The sequence below is a fragment of the Mustela nigripes genome, chromosome X (assembly GCF_022355385.1).
Source record: "Mustela nigripes isolate SB6536 chromosome X, MUSNIG.SB6536, whole genome shotgun sequence".
NCBI lineage: Eukaryota > Metazoa > Chordata > Mammalia > Carnivora > Mustelidae > Mustela > Mustela nigripes.
The window spans coordinates 81,324,945-81,340,473 of NC_081575.1; the positions used below are offsets into that span (position 1 = coordinate 81,324,945).

At 48.3% G+C, this 15,529-nt stretch overlaps 1 protein-coding gene, 1 long non-coding RNA gene and 1 pseudogene across 2 annotated transcripts in view; 1 reads left to right on the top strand and 2 right to left on the bottom strand.

The window, feature by feature from the left end:
* Nucleotides 1–8,519, bottom strand: part of LOC132007716 (uncharacterized) — a 50,815-nt gene extending 42,296 nt beyond the window's left edge. The window contains exon 1 of the long non-coding RNA XR_009401420.1: nt 8,396–8,519. This is a non-coding gene — a long non-coding RNA (uncharacterized LOC132007716). The remainder of the gene's footprint in view (nt 1–8,395) is intronic.
* LOC132007648 (CDGSH iron-sulfur domain-containing protein 2-like) lies at nt 936–1,826 on the top strand (annotated as a pseudogene).
* Nucleotides 8,520–11,118: 2,599 nt separating the features above from the next.
* On the bottom strand, nt 11,119–14,533 carry USP27X (ubiquitin specific peptidase 27 X-linked). Its single transcript, XM_059385255.1, has 2 exons — nt 14,406–14,533; nt 11,119–13,900 (listed from the first exon to the last, which is right to left on the bottom strand). The coding sequence occupies exons 1-2, from the start codon at nt 14,531–14,533 to the stop codon at nt 11,551–11,553; spliced, it is 2,478 nt and encodes an 825-aa protein (XP_059241238.1). The 3' UTR covers nt 11,119–11,550.
* Nucleotides 14,534–15,529: the final 996 nt, after the last annotated feature.

Consider the following 15,529-nt stretch of genomic DNA (forward strand, 5'->3'; position numbering starts at 1 on the left):
CCACAGATTTTGAACCGTTGTGTTTTCATTATCATTTGTTTCCATGATTTTTTTCACCAAAGAACTTTTTACAAGTTTTTGCTGTTATGGTTGCTTTTTAGTTCTAACTCAATTTCATTGTAATCAGGGAAGGTACTCTGAATGAAACTAATGCCATGTATGTATTGAGACTTGTTTTCTAGCCTAGAATGTGGTTAGTATTCCAACTACGCTTGAAAAAAATGCATGTATTAATACTTGGGTGCTAGGAAATATATATGGTGTGTGTAAAATATGATTAACCTTATTCCCTTTGCTGTACCTTTTATCCCATGAATTATTCATCCCCTAACTGGAAGCCTGTATCTCCCACTCTCTTTCATCTATTTTTGCCCATCCCCCATGCTCCTCTCTTCTGACAACCATCAGTTTGTTCCCTGTGTTTATAGATCTGATTCTGTTTGTTCATTCATTTGTTTTATTTTTTAGATTCCACATACAAGTGAGGTCATATGGTATTTGTCTTTCTCTGCCTGATTTATTTCATTTGGCATAACGCCCTCTAGCTCCATCCATATTGCTGCAAATGGCAAGATTTCATCCTTTTATGGCTGCATGATATTCCATCTCATATATATATGATGTTCCATTTCATATATATATGCCTTCTTCTTTTTCCATTCATTTATCAATGGACACTTGGGCTGCTTCCATATCTTGACTATTATAAATAGTGCTGTGATGCATATAGTAAAAAGCTTCTGCACAGAGAAGGAAACTATCCAACAAAACACAAAAACAACCTACTTAATGGGAAAAGATATTTGCAGATGATAGAGCTGATAAGGGGTTTATAGCTACAATATATAAAGAACCTACAGAACTTCACACCAAAAAACCCAAATAATCTCATTAAAAATGGGCAGAGATCTGCCTGCTCCAGAGCCCTGACCAGGATGCATGCCTGCCACTTCTGTTCTCCCCCTACAGACCCAGAAGCTGCACTGGAGAGTGGGGGGCAGGTGGCTGGAGAGGAGTAGATGTTGCTGTCAAGGACAGTACTGGAAAGCATGGCCCCTATCATGAAGGTGCTGCTCCCTGTGTAGCTAAAGCAGCTCCCCAGGGGCGTCTGGGTGGCTCAGCCAGTTAAGCCTCCCACTCTTGATTTTGGCTCAGGTCACAATCTCATGGGGGACACAATCTCAGGTCACACTCAGCGGGGAGTCTGCTTCTCTCCTTCCACCCCTCTGTGTGCTCTCTCTTTCTCTCTCCCTCTCTTAAATAAATCTTAAAAAAAAATCTTTAAAACAGCTCCCATCCCGAGAGCATTACCAGGTTCATCCAGCTCAGAGTTTTAGAATGGCTTCGATTATTGCCTTTCGTTGGTGCACTTGTACTACTTGGCTATCTTGCAATTTGTCCATTCCTCCAGAATCAAAAATGACAGAAGGATAGCTTGATTCATCTTAATATACAAAAGGAAAGTCCCAAAATGATGAAGACTTGTGTCTTTTTTTTCTAAGTTTTTTGTTTTGTTTTGTTTTAATTGAGAGTGAGAGAGAGAGTACAGAGGGAGAGGGAGAAGCAGACTCTCCACTGAGCATAGACCCACATGCAGAACTCGATCCCAGGATCCTGAGATCGTGACCTGAGCTGAAGGCAGATACTAAACCGAATGAGTCATCCAGGTGCCCCAAAGATTTGTGTCTTACTAAAACAGCTTATTGTGAGTTTTAGTGTTCAAAGACTTTCCTGCCTGTGATGGTTCACGTAATCAACACAAGGAATTGACAGAAGACAACATGGGACTTCTCATACTGAAGAAGAAAGAAGTGCAACAGTTATGAATTAGGATTGAATCCAGTTGTGTGCTGTAAAATCTTTTAACAGTATGTTTTTATTCTTTGTGTAGAGGATGTCTTCTTTCAAATGGTGGTCTTAATTATTGCTATTGGTTGAGTAACTGTTTCTGCTAGTTTATTTTCTTGCTACACTATTGTTTATATTTGATACCTTGTATATTCTTTCACTTACATAGAAACTAAGTTGTACAACCCAATCATTCTTACTTCAAAGACTTAATGTATCTTCCTAAATAAAACCAACACTCTTGGCCTTAACTGACCGAGAAAAATCTGACAATGAATCCAAAGCTATTCCTTTGAATATCAGTATTATCAATAGAATCTATACTTAAAATTTTTCTCCCTGTGGGGCGCCTGGGTGGCTCAGTTGGTTAATAGACTGACTTCAGCTCAGGTCATGATCCCGGAGTCCTGGGATCAAGTCCCGCATTGGGCTCCCTGCTTGGCAGGGATTCTGCTTCTCCCTCTGACCTTATCCCTCTTGTGAGCGTGCACGCTCTCTCTCTCTCATTCTCTCCCTCTTAAATAAATAAAATCTTTAAAAAAAAAAAAAACCCTGTCTCCCTATGCTAGTAAATATATTATTTTTCAGTCTTCTTCTGTTTTGACCATTTGAAGTGATTTTTCCTCTTTGGCCTTCCACATACCATTCTTTTTAGATCAATAAGAAAAATACTCCTCTCAAGAATTATTTGAGGGGCATCTGAGTGGCTCAATTGGTTAAGCATCTGCCTGCCGCTCAGGTCATGATCTTAGGGTCCTGGGCTTCCTGCTCAGCAGGGAGTCTGCTTCTCCATCTCCCTCTGCCCCCTCCCCACCCCCCACTTGTGCCCTTTCTCTTTCTCAAATAAATAAATAAAATCTTTAAAAAAAGAAGAAGAAGAAGAATTATTTGAGTTTCAAAGCAATAAACACTTGGGGCACTTGGGTGGCTCTGTCCGTTAAATATCTGCCTTCAGCTCAGGTCATGATCCCAGGGTCCCAGGATTGAGCCCCACCTAGGGCTCCCTACTCAGTGTGGAGTCTGCTTCTCCCTCTCCCTCCACCCTTCCCCCTGCTTGTGCATGCTCTCTCTCTCCCTCTCTCACAAATAAAAAAATAAAAAAGATCTTTAAAAAAAAAAGAAGATAAATACCTTGCTTTATAAAGATTGTGTCTAATAAGTGTTAATATCCCAATGTCAAAAAAGACTTCAACTGGGTATAGAAAGTTCCAAAAAGGAACAGTTATTTACATCACAAAATATTTATTTACTTTACAAGAGGCTTGTTTGTGTCTGTTTACGTGTGTGTTTTGTGCATGTATCTTGAACTCTTTGAAATCATATTAAAATTATAAATAGCTCAGTGTTCAAAATTGCATACATTTTTTCTCTGTATAACAATGTAAGCCAATAAAACTCAAAATCCAAATAGTTTGCAAAAAAAACTTACTGGAGAATCTTTTAAAAAAATAATAAATTAATAAATTTCAAATGGGCAGAGGACCTGAATAAACATTTTTTCCAAAGAAGACATCCAGATGACTAACAGACACATGAAAAGATGTCCAACATCATTAATCACCATGGAAAGGCAAATCAAAATTGCAACAAGATATCACCTTACACCTGTCAGAATGGCTAGAATCGAAAACATAAGAAACAAGTGCCCGCGAGGATGTAGAGAAAAAGAAACCCTCGTGCTCTCTTGGTGGGAATGTAAATTGGTGCAGTCATTGGGGAAAATAGTATGGAGGTTCCTCAAAAAAATTAAAAATAAAAATACCGGGGGTGCCTGGGTGGCTCAGTGGGTTAAAGCCTCTGCCTTGGGCTCAGGTCATGATCCCAGGGTCTTGGGATCGAGCCCCACATCAGGATCTCTGCTCAGCAGGGAGCCTGCTTTCCCCTCTCTCTCTGCCTGCCTCTCTGCCTACTTGTGATCTCTGCATGTCAAATAAATAAATAAAAATCTTAAAAATAAAAATACCACATGAACCTATAATCCCACTACTGGGTATCTACCCAAAGAAAACGAAAACACCAATTCAAAAAGACATATGCATCCCCTCCTCTTGTTTTCCCCTTACTTTTTTTTTTTAATAGATTCTTTTTTTTTTTAAGATTTTATTTATTTACTTGACAGAGAGAAATCACAAGTAGATGGAGAGGCAGGCAGAGAGAGAGAGGGAAGCAGGCTCCCTGCTGAGCAGAGAGCCCGATGCGGGCCTCGATCCCAGGACCCTGAAATCATGACCTGAGCCGAAGGCAGCGGCTTAACCCACTGAGCCACCCAGGCGCCCTGTTTTCCCCTTACTTTTAAGCAAGAGACTTCTGCTTGGTGCCAAGGCAGTCTTTTGTACAATTTCTCTAGGATTGTCGGGCCAGAGGGCTGTTGCATTCTGGTTTGCCCTTATGCGGCTGACATAGGCCCTTGGAGGTATCAGCTCATTGTGGAGAGGTTCTCTTATTAAACTCCAACCTTGGGCTGGCCCTAAGCCTTAAGTCCTCTCTCCCTGTCTAGCTCTGTGTGGCCACTGAATCAAAGCTCAGGTGAGTGATGGAGGCAAACACCCTCAGAGCAAATTGGCTTTGGTGGGGGGGGGGGTGCCCATATTCTGCTTACTTGTGTGGTTACAAGCTTTCATCTCAATTTGGCCTAGAAGTTTCCCTCTGTCCTATCAGCTCATCAGGGCCTTTAAATTGGAAGATTTTATGCAGCATATTCCATTACTTCAACAGGCAAGTCGAACCAAAGAACCAAGCCTGCCATTGCCAGAAATTAGAAGCCCATATCCTTAAATGTTTAAACGTTTATACTTGACTTAACAAGGTCTGAATTCAGGCAATGCCCATACCTTTCTCACAAACAATACGAGAGCTTTAAAATGCTTTAAATATTAATAGCCTCCTGCTGTCTTAGATGTTTTTTGCTCCAATGTTTTTGGTGCCAGCTTGTTTTTATATCTCCAGCTCATTCGACATTATTACTGTTTCATACACCTAATGCTTACTCAGATTTCCACATATTTACCAATTTTTGTTCACTATTCCTTGCCACCTATTCACCCCTTCTACCTGATTTCAATTTCCTTCTTCCTGAAGTGTATCTTTCAATAGTTATTTTTAAAATAAGTTCTCTCTTTTTTTAAAGATTTTATTTATTTATTTGAGAGAGAGAGAGAGTGATAGAGAGCATGAGAAGGAAGAAGGTAAGAGGGAGGGGCGCCTGGGTGGCTCAGTGGGTTAAGCCGCTGTCTTCAGCTCAGGTCATGATCCCAGGGTCCTGGGATTGAGTATTTATCGGGCTCTCTGCTCAGCAGGGAGCCTGCTTCCTCCTCTCTCTCTGCCTGCCTCTCTGCCTACTTGTGATCTCTGTCAAATAAATAAATAAAATTAAAAAAAAAAGAACACGAGATGTATCTCGTGTTACTATATGTTCAGAGTTGGTGAGTGCTGTTTGTTGGCTCCATGGTCAAAGGAGCGAGACTGATACAAAGCGAAGGTCAAGCAAAGCTTTATTTCGCACCAAGCATCAAGAATCAAACTGACCGGCCAGGGACGTCTCTTGCAAAGAGGCGACCACCCTCTGCCTTATAGACTAGCTTTTATAGAGCAAAGGCCATGTGGTTGGGCCTGGCCACGCACAGGTGACCAATGAAATTGTAACACAGAGAAAGCTGCACAGTCCTGCTAGGTCACACATAAGTGACCAATTGAATTACAATTTACTCTATAGTAGATATTTGAATTAGCCTATTACCTTGGTCAGAATGGGCGCCCAAAAGTCACCCAAAGGGCGGGGCCCGTACTCTTTGGTAGCTAGGAGACAGTATGTGCCCCCACTGACTGAATGCCTCCACTTGGCCTGACCCATCTTTGTATTTGGGCTTTGTTACCTGGGACTGGTTTCCAGGACTTGTTTTTAAGTAAGTTCCCTGAAGGGGGAGGGGCAGGGCCAGGATGGAGCTGCTCTAGCTAAATAGGCCCTTACACTGTTCATGTCATCTTAGTGTGCTCTCTTGCCAGAAAAAAAAAAAAAATTCTTTATTCATATGACTTGGCACCTTATTTATAATTGTTTTCCCTTATCACTTCCATCCTCATAAATCTGCACCTCTTTAAGTTCCAAGGAAACCAAGTCCCCCCCTGCCCAGGACCATCTAGTTTAAGGGCACACAGGAGGCCAGGTCTCCAGAGCACGGTGGATTATTTCCCAGATACACCACCCATGTAGTTTAAAATACATCATTCCCTCAGGGTATTCAGCTCCTTAGCGCTGCAATTTTCAGCTTTTACAAATTTTAGGGGCAGAACTTTTTCTTCAAGTATTACTTGGAACCCCAAGATCTAAAATAAATAACAGGGGAGCTGCTCTGGTCAAAAGTGGGGTTAAGAGTTCCTGATTTTCACCAATGTACCCTCCTCCTTGTTCTTTGGGTGCTCTCCAAGGTGCGCACTGAAGCATCTTCACAGAGTCCTTGGGCTCCAAGGACCTCAGTGTGAAAGCGAACTGAACAGATGACTGGTTCTCGAAGCTCCATCCCAGAACCAGAGGCATCACCAGGCAATGTGTTAAAAATACAAATTCTTGGGGTGCCTGGGTGGCTCAGTCGTTAAGCGTCTGCCCCTGGCTCGGGTCATGATCCCAGGGCCCTGGGATCGAACCCCGCATCGGGCTCCCTGCTTGGCAGGAAGCCTGCTTCCCCCTCTCCCACTCCCCCTGCTTGTATTCCCTCTCTTGCTGTCTTTCTCTCTCTCTGTGTCAAATAGATAAATAAAATATTAAAAAAAGAAATACAAATTCTAGAGTCCCACCTCCCAGATCCACTGAAATCATAAATTTTGGAGGCAGGACCCAATAATCTATGTATTAAGCCCTCCAATTGACTCTGCTGCCCATATAAATTTGAGGATTTACCAGAATAGGCATCCCATCCAGGAGCTATTGGACTGGGGCTGTGGTCCAAGATTATTAAACAGAACAGGGCCCAAGAGCAACATTTCTGGGGCAAATTATCCCAAGATTCTCTGGAAGACTGTTTTCTGTCCACCATCTTCTTATACCTGAGATTAGACACACTCTCAAGGTCCAACTTTGCAATGGCCTAGGTCACTTTGAATGGATTCAGTATATCAGCAATCACTAGGAGTATGGATTCTCACTTTTAGCTCATTAGACAGAAAGAGTGACACTCCCCAGAATTTTTCTTGACAAAAGGACTTCAGATCTGAAGCCCCTAAAATGTTGAGTAAAAGAAGCCAGACACAAAAGTATACAAACTGAACAATTCCATTTATAGAAGGCATATTAAAAAAAAAAAAAAGCAACTCTCGGGTACTACATCTACAGTGGAAGAAGTCAGGATAGGGATTCCTCTTTGGGGTTATTATTGACTAGAAGGAAGCAGAAGTGGGGCCTCGCTATGGCAATGTTCTGTTTCTTGACCTCGATGTTGTTTGCAGGGATCTGTTCATTTCCTAGAAATGCATTGAATTGTACCCTTATGTTCCTAGAAATGCATTGAATTGTACCCTTATGATACATGCATTCTCCTATATAATTGATACATTTTAATACAAGAGTTTTAAAATGGTATCAGATCACCTGCCTGGAAAGGTCAGTGTGTAATGACATACAGCTGTGGGCCCTGACCTTCATAGTCTCAGAGGACAGGGCCTTCACTTCCGGGTGTGAATATACATTTGGCGAAAATAGAGGTGTCTGGCTTCCACTCTACTGCATTATGAGAACACGAGTTGTAATGGGGGCCACTCTGTTTTTTCTTGATTGGAAAAGACCTCTTGGTTGATGGCATCCCTGATCAGGATTCCCCGTGGATGGGGAAGAAGTGAGGCAGTTGCATATGTGAACTGTGGACCAGAGTAAGTCTCAGCATTTGGCTACTTCAGGAAATTGGAAGTTGGTGGGGTCCTGAATTTTCAACCAGGTTAGGCTAAAAAAACTGTGGGAGGCATGTACAAGGGGTGAAAGGGAAGGGCCGCATTGTTTGGTCCCTCATTCTGAGCTCTCTGAGTGGATAAGAACCCCCGTCGTCAGCACTCATCTGCCGTCTGTGCCCTTCGGGGCCCAGATCATAAATCTATATGTGAACCAAGTTCCCCTGGCCTTCCCAGCTTGTGCAAGTAGATGGAGTCGGAGTTAAACATTAGCTTGAGTTTCACCAGCTCTAGCCCACATTTGCTCACACCGGAATCCCAGCCGTCACGTAAAATAGCCCAGATGTGTCTGAAAGTCACCCATAAGTCACAACCCCATCTGTTGTTGACCTAATCCATGTTTTTCCTTACTTAGTCTGGGCCCCAGCTTCCTGCCCGCTGCCCCCGAAGCTGTTTAAGAACTCACCCCTTCCCTGCCGCCCTCCCCACTGCTGCTGTGCCCACCATGGGAGCGGGGCAGGGGGGGCAGGGAACATTGATAAAGGCTAAAGGCGTCAAGGGCATTCCGTTCTGGTCTCCTCCCCACCCCCGCCAAGAAGACCCCACCACAGCGGTACCCACCCAAGGGGCCAGACATGCTTGACTCTCCACTGGAAATCAAGGTAACACATACCTGCCCAATACACTGGTGCCCCGGGTCCCACAGTGGTGTGATCCGCAAGCGAGCCCTGGCTGATGCTATTACATTCAGTGGCTCAGTTTGGGGGTTGGTGACAGGTAGGGGTGAAGGGCTGGGCTTGAACGGCTCCACTGTTGCTGAGGGACAATGGTGTTTCCTAGAGGTGTGTGCTTCCATTAGGAAGGGCCAGGCACAGCTGCTCCCTCTGGTGGTCGTGCTTTGCACCAGCGGAGACGGGTGGGTCAGCCCCAGCCTGTTCGGCCATTCCTAGCTCCTAGGACTATTCCTGAGTGCAGGGTACTTAAGACACTTTCTGTGTCAGACAAACCCAAAATGAGGAAAAGTCTATTAAAATGCTAATGCCATACAAGACAAAGTAAGTTTGTGGAAGTGTTCCAGACTGAAGGAGGCTAAAGAGACATGACAACTAAAAGCAATACCTCACTCTAGACCAGATCCTATGATGGAGAGGGGAGCGCTGTTAAGGAGGTCTTTGGGCCAACAGACAAAACTGAAGTACAGACAGGAGATCAGATCATAGTATTGGACCAGTGTTAATTTTTTTTTAAATTTTATTATTTATCTGAGAGAGAACGAAAGCAAGAGAGATCACAGAGGCAGAGGGAGAAGCAGACTCTCCACTGAGCAGGGAGCCCGATGTGGGACTCGATCCCAGGCCCCCGGGATAATGACCTGAGCCGAAGGCAGTCACTCAACAAACTGAGCCACCCAGGCGCCCCTAGATCAATGTTAAATTTACTGATGCTCTTAACTATATACCGTGATGTAGAGAACATGCCCATTGGTAGGCAATGCATGCTGAGGTACATTAGGCACAAAGGGCTACGATGCATGTAACTTACCATCATATGGTCCAGACACACACACACACACACACACACACTTACTTAGGAGTGTGCATACGTGTTAGCAATCAGTGAATCTGGTAAATCTGCTATACTATTTTTACTTTTGCCACTTAGCCCTGGGTTTAAACCATTTCCAACTAAACAAGCTGAAAAATGCAAAAGAGAGTTTCTGCAAGCAGAGGTTGGTGGCACATGGCTTCCTGAGCTCTTCCTGTGACAGAGATGAGGAGTGAGGACATGGCTGTCTTCCCAAGAGGTGGTCAGATACCCTGCATTAAGTTGCCAAGCGACACCTGAGGCCTCTCATTGTTTGATCTCCCCCATCCTACAAGATACCAAAAATAACACTTTTGACATATTCTCCTGAAGGATCATGGGCCCCGGGTGTTGGCAAAAATTCGGTTATGAAAGGAAGGTGTATTGCTTCATTGAGTCACCCAGGTAAGTATTTTGACTATCTCTTACTCTGGGCCAGGGCCGAGTATGCAGCCCCAGGTACGAGAAGAGCCACAACCCCTGTCCTAAAGAAAAATCTGTGATCCCACTGGGGTTGCACCCACAACCACAGAAATATATCTGTATTCTCAAAGGAGTGGACCAGAAAGTAGATTTGGGAAGCCCCAGGGGTGAGGGTGGGGGGCCAGCCTTTTACCAGAGCTAGTGGATCCAAGCCCCATGGGTCTGATCCAGTTTCCCTCCCCCCAAGATTTTCTAGGTTATAGGTCCCTTTGTACCTGGCACTAGAGAGAAAATAAGGAAGCGCCAGTGCTCACCCCCTCCTGGGCACATCTCATCTGTCTTATCTGTTCTGGCTTAGAGACCAAGGTGCCACTCCATCGATATCCCTGGGCTGGCAGACCGGCGAGCTTTGGAAAATAGTCCTACGGATCTATGCCTGCAGGTGAATCTTATAGCCACAGGCATAATGCTCAGGGAAGGCAAGGGCCAGCAAACACACTCATGGGGAGGCCTGGCAGCATACTGGCCCTGAGAGTCCCATCACAAGGGTGCTGAGTCATGAAAACACGATGGTCTTCTAAATGGACGGAATGACTTTGGGAGACAGTTGGGGCACTCCTCCCCCTCCCCCCACCCCTGGCGTGGCACTGGTTGTAATGCGCTTATATGGGGACCATAGTTGACTCCATTGCCTTAGGGGTCCAGGTAGACAGGGTTGGAGGGTTAGAAGTGTGTGTGTGTGTGTGTGTGTGTGTGTGAGAGAGAGAGAGAGAGAGAGAGAAAGACTGCACGTGATACGATGCATGTCCGTTCCATCCACGGTCTCGGGGAGGACTGATCCTCACCTCTGATGCATTCTGGTCCTGGTCCAAAGAAGTTTCAGATCCAACAAACGTTTACTGAGCCCCTACAAAGTTCCAAGCCTTTTACTTTATACTTTGACACATTTTATATCATTTAATCTTTAACAATAACCCTTTAAGGTAGGAATTATCTGCATTGTACAGATGAGAAAACAATCGCAAAGAGGTTCATTGATTTGCTCAAGTATATCATACAGCTTTTTTTTTTTTTAACACTCACACACTATACTCTTAGCTGAGGCCTGTCTGTGCTGGTTGCTTATCTTACAGGATTTTTTTTTTTTTTTTGTCTTCTCTACTTTTGGAGCAATCGCTCCCCTTATACAAGCCCCCTTCTTTCTTCTTCTTTCACTAGCCCCACGGGCTTTTCTTTTTTTTTTTTTAATACTGCATTTAATAGCACAAAAAATCACGAATACAAAGAAACTGGCAAAGGTGTTTGTCAATGAGATATCCTTGCCTCCTCCACTTTTCCGCTTTCATACCCATACAGGTCATGGGCTGCATTTATATACTTTTCTTTCCACCCACACCCCCATTGCCGAACATATAACTGTTATGTGATTGGTCAGTTGAAGCTGAAACACCCATGGAGAAAGATGTTTTACGGTTACAAGGGCACACACCCCCCCCACACCACCCCCCTCCCACCCCACACTTTACCACACAATCTTTTGGAGGAATATAGGATATGTACCAGTGTCGGGATTTCCCTGCTCCTGCCTTCCCTGCCTAGAGCATTCCTGCTCTTGAATTTTCCTTCAAGGGACTGCTTAGACTAGAGCCTCTTCTCCCGCCCCGTCTATTTCTCTTCCAACCAGGACCTCTCAGACACTGGGTACTGTTCAATTCTTACTCTGTCGGGCCCATGGGCCACACAAGTAGGTCCTTTAAATCTCGATGCCAGTTGTCGGACGGGTGTTGCCATCTCCCATGACGGGTAGGTCTGCGTATCGCTTCAGTAGGCTTGTGTACTCATTTCTTTCACTTTTTCTGACTCATGTTCCAGGACCTGTTTGTGATAGAACAGTAAATACCCTTCACTGTCCAGAACGTCCTTGATACTGGCCTTGGTGATGACGGCATCATCACACTTGAACCACTGGTCCTTGTGGTGCCGGATGAAGCTGGTGTAGTGGCCACTCTCCAAGGTTCCTTGGTGATTAACCACAGCAAACAAGGAATACTTATTCTCATCGTTTGCACTATTGGTTGGCAGCTGCAACTGTCCATTCATCCTGCTCTCTTTACTCGAGGCCATGAATGGTGTCATATCCAGCTCCAGAGGGAAGGATATGTAGGTAGTGATCTTGCGCCTCTGCTTGGCTGAGTGTTCAAACCGTTTGAAATGAAAACAGGCAACAACAGGTAACTTATTCATGGTGAGCTGTTTGGTAGATTCCTGGTAGCTTTGGCAACTACCACACTTGATTTTGGCACTACTTCCCAAGTGCTCTGGCCTCGTAAACCTTCGCAGGCAGTCCGTGAGGGTGGTGATTCCTGGCAGGTGGCTTTCCCCGTTCACACTGCTCTCCCTCCCTGGGCTCATGGGCCAGAAGGAGGTGCAAGAGCCAGGCAAGTCCAAACTGATGTCCCAGCATGGGTCTATGGTGGTGGAGACGCCATGGCAGGCTTGACAGGTGACGTCGGACTGCAGGCCACCTGTGAAGATTTGGTCTATGATGCAGTTACAGTGGTTGGGATTGTTGGTGGCCTTCCCAGCGTCATCCCCTTTGCAGTGCCTGTGCAGGACATCTAAGGCCGCAATGAGGAACTCGTGGGCATCCTGTTGCCTGTATCCTGCTAAGTGACGGGCGTGTATCCATACCAGGTGCAGCAACTTGTAAGGAACGTGAGGAGACGGGTTTCCAGAGTACAGCTCCCGAAAAAGCGACGACATCTCACAGACCAGACACAACTCAGGGCTTGGCATTTCACATCTGTGCCGGTCAGAGAGGAAGAAATCTCTCAGGATGGGCGTGTGGGTGAGGGCCTGGACGATGCAGTTCATAAAGCACGTGTTGCCGAGATTGATCAGTCCTCTTAAGCCGATGGTGAAGCTTGACGTGATTCTTCTCCTCCTTGGGTTGTGTCCCAGCAGTTCTAACTCGGGTTTGGTTGTCTCCCAGGTCGGGTACTTCTCCCCGAGTCCCGGCACTGAACACTGCTGGTGAGAAACCTCAGTTGAGGTGGAGGCTTGTAATTTCAAAGCCTCTCCTTGCTCTTCTTTGGCAATTTGCTCAATGTCTTTGTCATATACATAGTCCTTACACATAAAGCAGTATATACCTCCATAATAAAGGTCTACGGCTAAGTTGTGCTGCTTCGTCTCAGCGTGCTCGTGAATGTGTTTCTCTGTGAAGCAGCCAAAGAAGACACAGGAAAGGCAAGAGTGAAGTCTGTTCAAATGGGTGCCACACACATGGCAGATGCACGACTTTGCCTTGCTTTTCCTGGTCTCTGGGGTTCCACACCACACGAAGCACTGGTAGATCACCCGCAGTTCCTGCCTCCAGTTCTCTCCCACCTTAAAGCTGTTCACGTGGGAACAGCCTGGTGGACCCACAGCGAAATCCACATCCAGGCATCCGCCCCCAGGGCCGCGCCGGGGCCGGGGCCGGGGCGGGGGCCGTGGCCTAGGCTGCGGCGGGGTACGGAGCCGGGTCTGTGGTCGTGGCCGGGGTCGGCGGCGGGGGGCACGACTGCGCCGCGGAGAGGGATCGGGGGCCCGTGGGGGGTCGGAGGGAAGGGTGGGGGGAGGAACCTCGTCGCTGCTGCCGCCACCGCCGCTCCGCGCTGGGTTCTCATCCTCCAGCTCCTGCTTCGGCTCCCCCTTCGGCTCCTGCTCCGCCTCCAGTACCGGCTCGGGTTCGGGCTCCAGCTTGAGCTCAAGCCGGCGGCCCGGACCCTCCGCGGTCTCCACCTTCCCGGCGGCGTCCACCTTCCCCGCCGCCTCCACCTTCCCCGCCGCCTCCACCTTCCCCTCCACCTTCGCCTCCGCCTCCACCTTCCTCTCCGCCTTCTCCGCCGTCTCCGCCGTCTCCGCCTCCTCTACCTCCTCCGCCTCCACTGGCGGCGGCTCCTCCCCCTGCTCGCAGGGCTCGGGCGGCCACTGGGCGTGGCGGCGCGGGGGCCACGCAGACCTGGGGTGTCCCCCGCCCGGCCTGAGGGAGCGCGGCGGCTGTGACAGCTGGACCCAAAAGGGACTTTCACTGAAGGAGGCGGCGGCGGAAGCAGGCGACGCCCCCCGGGAATCCTCCCGCCGTAGCCCCCTAGCGGAGGCCGCTCCGGCAGCCAGGCCCCGTTTCCTTTAATTCAGTATTTCCCAAACTTGCTTGTTCACGAGAATCACGTGGGGAGCGTGTTAAAATTACAGATTCCTCGGCTCCACCCGCAGACCTACTGAATCAGAATCGCGAAGGGAGGCGCTCCGGAACCTGTATCTTTAACTGGGGCCCGAGAGGATTCTTATGATCAGGCAAGTTTGGGAAACACAGCTCTAATTCATTGAGGCTGGCGGGAAGGGGGGCGGGGACCGCGCAGTCTCTTTAAGGCGCTTCCAGTTCTCGGCTCCAATCGCAGCTCTGACCCCCTTCATCGTCTCCTCCCCTCTCGTCGTCCTTCCCCTCGTCCATGCAGCTTCCCCCAGCACTGCGGGGCCAGGGACTGAGGATTCGCCAAGTCCAGAAACGTCTCTGGGGCTGCGAAATGGGCCCTCAGAAGCCAGGTCCTGAGGAACGGTCAGAGACCGTGATAGGCCATCATCTCCACAGCTGAGCCTGCCCCCAGCCCCGTGCCAGGCTCCCCTCCCACCCCGGGTTCTGCCCCTCCCGAGAAGGACGAAGCCCCAGGGCCAATCTGGGGACAGGCCTGGACCCCAGATCCCGAGGGGCCCAGCTCCCAAGGCCACTGGGTCCGAGGAGGCACGTCCCTTTGCCCATCTTATCGGTGCTCTGCGGAATCTGTGCCTGCCCCTCACCTCCTCCTCGGGCTCCCAAGGCCGCGGGCGGGGGGCGGGGGCGGGCATGAGGAGGATTTGGCAGTCGGCCTTCTGGCCCAGGGAACGCTGAGCAGCCCGGGGGCAGCGGGAGGGACAAGGCACCACGAGGCCGTGCCTACTGCCCGCACCTCCCCTACAGCTGAGAAAGGGGAAGACACCGCCCCAAGCCCCTTGAGGCTGGCAGAGCCCCGGGGCAGGGCGGGTGGGCTGCAGGTGGGAGTTGGGGAGGGGTGGGGGCGGTAGTGGAGCTGCTGGCAGGGGGAGGGGTGGGCCTGGGTCTGGGGGCCTCGGAGAGCTCCTGCCCGCAGGGCTGCTGGCGCTTGGCCAAAGTGGCCACAGGTGCTGGTCCCAGGGAGTCAGGACAGAGCTGGAAAGGAGATAGCCAGTGTTCAAAGATCGAGAAGAGGGTGTTCTAGGAAGAGTCCGTTCCCTGAGTCCTGGGATGGCTGGCCTTGGCCCAGTACACACGGCCTGGCTCGTGGGGCCGTGCTAGCTGAGTATACCCTAGGGGACTTCTGCTTGCTTAGCACTGGACATGGCCCCGCAGCCTGGCCCCTTCCTGAAAGGAGGAGGTGGTATCTAGGCCTCCCGTGGTTAGTGTCAGGGGTTGGTTGTCAAGAATTAGGAGCCCTGAAGGAGGATAGGATGCTTGGTTCCCATACAGCTAAAGTCCCCAGGAGCTGCCCTGGTGCCCTTCCTTCCTAAGTCAAGTCTTGCTTCAATTCCTTGAAGCACCCCAGCATCCTTCCAATAAATGCCTGCCCTTTGTGGCCTGCAATTGGAGGAACTGCAACTAGCACACCCACTGAAGGCATCCTCCTGCTCCCCACCGCCCCACGCTGCTGCGGCTGCTGAAAATGACTGAGGTCATGGAGCAGAGTGAGGCTGGAGAGGGTACGGTCATCCCACCTCCGCAAAGTGACAGACATCAAAAAGA